This window comes from Rhododendron vialii, chromosome 4a (genome assembly GCF_030253575.1).
Source record: "Rhododendron vialii isolate Sample 1 chromosome 4a, ASM3025357v1".
NCBI lineage: Eukaryota > Viridiplantae > Streptophyta > Magnoliopsida > Ericales > Ericaceae > Rhododendron > Rhododendron vialii.
Genome location: NC_080560.1, coordinates 36,535,001 through 36,540,173, shown reverse-complemented (window position 1 = coordinate 36,540,173; position 5,173 = coordinate 36,535,001). Strand labels below are relative to the sequence as shown.

Below are 5,173 nucleotides of genomic sequence, written 5' to 3'. Positions count from 1 at the left end.
TTGTCTAAGTTTTTTTTTAGCCCAGCCCATTTATTTGTTTAGCCCAACCCACCGAGTCACGAATCCATTTATTTGTTCCTTAACTGGTGTGCATGTTGTTAAATGCAGAGCACTGACTGGTGTACTTAGATTTGCTACTATTATGTTGTTAAATTCAGAGCACTGGTTGGTGTGCGTAGATTTTTATTGATTAAGTTGATGCATGACACTAGCTGGTGCATGTGTTTAAATTATAAAATGTTGCTTCTTACAATTTTACTATTTTAGGTTTAAATTATAATGAAAGAACAACAAAACATCCTGAGCATTTTTTTGAGATTTATTTTGTGATTTGTTGATGTCCAGGGTTTTTACAGGAGCATTTTTTTATATTGTGTTGTTAAAGACACCATTGCGTTAATTATTACGAAATAGATATCCGGTGTCCTCAATCATTATAATATGAACATTCACGATAAGCGCTAGCAATATGCAAGGTGGATGGAATAAATTACAAGTCTTATTTCTTAGAAATTGCTCGTATACATATTATAAACACTGTTTTGTCCACCAAAAATTTTTTTAGATTAGCCCAGGACAGAATTAATTTCTGGTTCCACCCTTGGTTCACGCCCCACCGATCCTCTCTATAATTCTTTATATCTATTAAATATTGTAAAGTAACATTTGCGGTATTATAAAATTATAAAGCAGAGAGAGAGAGAGAGAGAGAGAGAGAGAGAGAGAGAGGGGAGTAATAAAATAAGCAATACATAGTGAACAGTCCTATATGTATATTTGGGGTGTTTCCGATGGTAAAAAATTTGTAAATTTTTATTTGTGGTTATGAAGTTGTTAGGTATTTTCAGTAGTGAATAAATTGTTGATAAATGTTAAGTTATTTTCGACAGTGAATATGTTGATGGTTTGTGAGTAGAGTTATTATAGAAAAAATAATGTTTGTTGACAACTTTTTTATTAGTAGAAACGACATGGTAAATGCGTTAAGTTTTTAGTGTTTTTTGTTAGAAGTGGGAGTTTTTCCACTAGTGAAAACTAGGGCAAAAAAATATTTGTGGTCGAAAAGTTAAGTGTGTCTGGTAGTGAATAAGTTGTTAAGAAATGTTAAGTTGTTTCCGGTAGTGAATATATTGTTGATGAATTTGTGAGTAGAGTTACTGTAGCAAAAAAAGTTTTTGTTGACAATTTTTTTGTTAGTAAAAATGAGATGATAAAATGTTGAAATTTTTTTATTAACGAAAACGAAATGATAATGTGTTCAATTTTTTGTTGTTTTTTTTAGTGAAAACGGGTAGCAAAGTTTTATGTGGCAAAAGGAAAAGTAAAAAAACCTTATCAGAGGCTGGTGCAGTTAACTTTTTGTGTTTTCCTCTCTAAAGTACCTACACTACGCTTAGCAGCAGTGTTGCCAAGCGACTCATTCGGCAGTTCATCTCGGCAACGGATGGCTCGGATCAACGAAAGGTTGAGATTTTTATGCACTCAAATTAGATACAAGCTGTCCGCCCCGAAATGAGTGGCTAGATGAGCCGCTCTGCACCGCTACCATGCGTAGGGTGCTTGGCAGCATCTCCCCATGCTTGACAGCATCTCCCATTCATAAAAATGTCTATTTACCTAGTCTGGCGCTGTTGCTCTGGAAGGTAAGCGTACGGATATATAGCATCTTCTTTCAAATAAAATGAGTTTTGTGATTGTGACAAAATTCTTTGTGGCAACTCGAAGGTTGTCATTTGTCAAAATCATATTTTCAGTGACAACAGTGGAGTTGCTAATAAAAATTTGTATTTTGTGCAAGACATGAATGTTGTCAGTAAAGAGTCGTATTTAGGTTCCGTTTGTTTGGGCGTGAAATATTTTTTTAGAAAATGTTTTACTTAGTTTTTGGTGTTTGCTTGTGCAAAAGACAGAAAAATATTTTAACAGGTAAAACATTTTAGTTCATATGGTTGAAAATGTTTTCCACTTGAAAAGGCCGTAAGTTATTTTCCAGAAAATTCTTGTGTGGAACAACAATCAACCAAACACCAAAAAATAAAAACGAAACTTTTGTTTTTTGTAAAATTATTTTACATGGAAAATATTATACATCGAAAATATTTTGCTTTGAAACAAATATTGGAGCCACTAAATATATCATATATGCACTTTTATAAATGCTGGTAGTGAAACATAAATGCTGTCCCTAAAAATTCACATTAGTGATGCAAAATAAATGTTGTCACTAAATATATGCACTTTTTATAAGGGAAATTCTAAGTACGAAGAAAATATATCCGGAAATTACCCCGAAAAGGAAAATCGACAGAACAAATTCACTTTGAAGTGCATCTGTACTATTGATTTGCCTTTTTGGAGTAATTTCCGGATATATTTTCTTAATTTGTACCTAGCACTCCTTTTATAATCTTACTTTTTTGTCAGATTTAGATCGTAAACAAATTCTTTTTTTTTGACATGATGTTGTAAACAAATTCTTTTTTCTGCAACAACAAAAAGATTTTATTAATCTTTATAAACGATTACAAAGATTAAATGGAACAAGGGCACACCGGCAACTTCTTAGTAATTACTACCTCCGTCCCAAAATATTTGTCCGATCCGCAAAACGAGGACTCAAAATTAATGCATTTCTTTCTATAAAAAATTCAAACGTTTTTCATAAATTACAAGTACTTATCGATATCAATGAATTGTTTTTTTTTTTTTGAATTTTTCTTGCAAAAATTGTAATATTTTTACGTCATTGTTTTGCAGACCGGACAAACATTATAGGATGGAGGGAGTAGATATTTAGGCTGTTTGTTTCGATGTTAAATATTTTGCAATGTAAAATGTTTTTTTTCAAAAAATAAATTTTTAACTTTTATTTTCTGGTGTTTGGTTAGCACATGAAAAATATTTTCCAAAACAATGACATATTGCTAGTTTAGATAGATATATTTTAATATAGCTCTCTCTCTCTCTCTCTCTCTCTCTCTCTCTCTCTCTCTCTCTCTCTCTCTCTCTCTCTCTCTCTCTCTCTCTCTCTCTCTCTCTCTCTCGTTTTGGATCTATATATTATAATTTGAGAGAAGAAGGAAATGGAATACGTGGTTTTGGGAAATGTCGGACCATCGAGGGGTAAAATGCAAAAATAACTTACGGCCAAAATTAGAGGAAAACAATTTCACCTCGTTGGTGCAAAATGTTACCTTAAAAATATTATCCTCCTTTTTTCAGCCAAACAACGTTATGTCCAAACCAATGGAGCCTTAATCAATATCAAAGTCAAGTTTTTTTTTTAAAAATTTAATTTGTGTAATTTTCTTTGAGAAAGCCTTGTGCATGGAAGTTTCAATATATATATATATATATATATATATATAGACACACACACTAGTATCAACCTGTGCTATGCATGGCCATTGAAAGTAAAATATCTATGAAATAATTAAATTATTTCACACCATATCTTCATTATTTATTACTATTTGAGTTCATACCATGTTTTTTGAGTTTTAATTAAGAAGTAACACAACTACGAATTAGAATTTCTTTGTGGTCGTACTGCCACCTTTAATTTTCTCATCCACCCTAATGCATGTTAATGTTGGAATTAGTAAATATATCAACCCGAAAAGTAACCAAGGGATAGATGGATCAAAAAAAGGACATCTCATCAGGCTGCCAAGAATCCTCTGTTGCGGTGAACTACAACAGGGAAGAAGAGCTAAAGGCTTTCGATGATTCGAAAGCCGGTGTTAAAGGACTAATAGATCCCGGGGTGACAAAAGTCCCGAAGATATTCATCCGATCGCCTGAAGAGATTGCTGAGGAGCTTGCCAGGCGCAAGAGTACTGATTTACAGATTCCGGTTATTGATATCAGCGACATTGTAAGAGGAAGTGAAGTGCGCGAGAAAGTTGTGAACGAAATTTGTATAGCATCCGAGGAGTGGGGATTTTTTCAGGTGGTCAACCACGGAATCCCCTGGAACGTGCTGGATGGAATGATTGACGGAGTGCACATGTTTCACGACCAGGATTCTGAGATAAAGAAAGCGTTGTATGATCGGGCGAAAAAGGTGAGATTCGAGACTAATTATGATTTGTACAGGTCGAAATCCGCTAGTTGGAGGGACACCTTGACCATCTATAATCTTGCTTCAGATCAACTTGGCCCTGATGAGGTTCCCCCAGTGTGCAGGTACGTCTTTATTTACTTCAAGAAAAAAATGTTTTGAAAAAACATAATACCACTTGTACCGATCCGTGACAGTAGACCTGCTTACCATTAGACCAACTATGTGTCTCAAAAGATTAACCTCAGGTTATACAGTAGCTGCTCAGACTCATTAATATATTGCCTCCACTTAATTCCTATTTTTGCCCAATGTGTGACAGCCATTCTAGGCGTTCACAATCGCACGTTGCAATCCCAATCTGCACTAACTAGTATTCAAGAACTAGTAACAAATTCATGGTGTTAAAATTTGCGGAGCTACAACAATGGAGTACATGAAGCATGTTACGAACCTGGGAAACACTCTGTTCGAGTTGCTATCGGAGGTTCTAGGCCTGAACCATGACCACTTAAACGCCCTCGAATGAGGTAGAGACCACACCTTTCTTTGCCATTACTATCCAGCATGCCCGGAGCCAGAGCTAACTTTGGGAGCTGACAAGCACTCAGATCCTACATTCCTCACTGTACTGCTGCAAAACCAACTCGGAGGCCTCCAAGTCATGCATAAAAAACAGTGGGTTGATGTTCAGCCGATTTCTGGAGGTTTGGTAGTTAACATCGGAGTTCTTCTCCAGGTTTGTTCCTCGTAATTTTATCTCTTGCTAAATTCAGTAACTTTAAAGTTGAGTTCATTACCTTATTTTGATTTTCAGATGATATCGAACGACAAGTTCAAAAGCGTTGATCATAGAGTGATGGCCAGCCTTGCCGGACCGAGAATCTCTGTGGCGTGCTTTTTTGTTGGTGTCGTATCGCCCCCAAAGCCATACGGGCCAATGGAAGAATTGATATCAGCAGAAAATCCTCCCCTGTACAAGGATTTCCTAGTGAGTGATTATTTTGCAAAGTTCTTTTCCAGGGCACTTGACAAATCTAGGGTCGACGACTACAAGTTATGAAGCAAATGCATAAAGTTCATCTGTGAAGCTAGCTATATTGTGTTGTC

The 5,173-nt window shown here is 35.4% G+C and overlaps 2 protein-coding genes across 2 annotated transcripts in view; both read left to right on the top strand.

The window, feature by feature from the left end:
- Positions 1-3,415: 3,415 nt before the first annotated feature.
- Positions 3,416-5,173, top strand: part of LOC131324103 (1-aminocyclopropane-1-carboxylate oxidase homolog 1-like) — a 10,314-nt gene continuing 8,556 nt past the window's right edge. Inside the window, exon 1 of the mRNA XM_058355928.1 lies at positions 3,416-4,188. Within this exon, the coding sequence (XP_058211911.1) occupies positions 3,638-4,188 (551 nt within the window). The 5' untranslated portion in view covers positions 3,416-3,637. The remainder of the gene's footprint in view (positions 4,189-5,173) is intronic.
- Positions 4,668-5,173, top strand: part of LOC131324115 (1-aminocyclopropane-1-carboxylate oxidase homolog 12-like) — a 669-nt gene continuing 163 nt past the window's right edge. Inside the window, exons 1-2 of the mRNA XM_058355944.1 lie at positions 4,668-4,802; positions 4,881-5,173. The exon at positions 4,881-5,173 is cut by the window's right edge and continues 163 nt beyond it. Coding sequence (XP_058211927.1) covers positions 4,728-4,802; positions 4,881-5,126 — 321 coding nt within the window. The 5' untranslated portion in view covers positions 4,668-4,727 and the 3' untranslated portion in view covers positions 5,127-5,173. The remainder of the gene's footprint in view (positions 4,803-4,880) is intronic.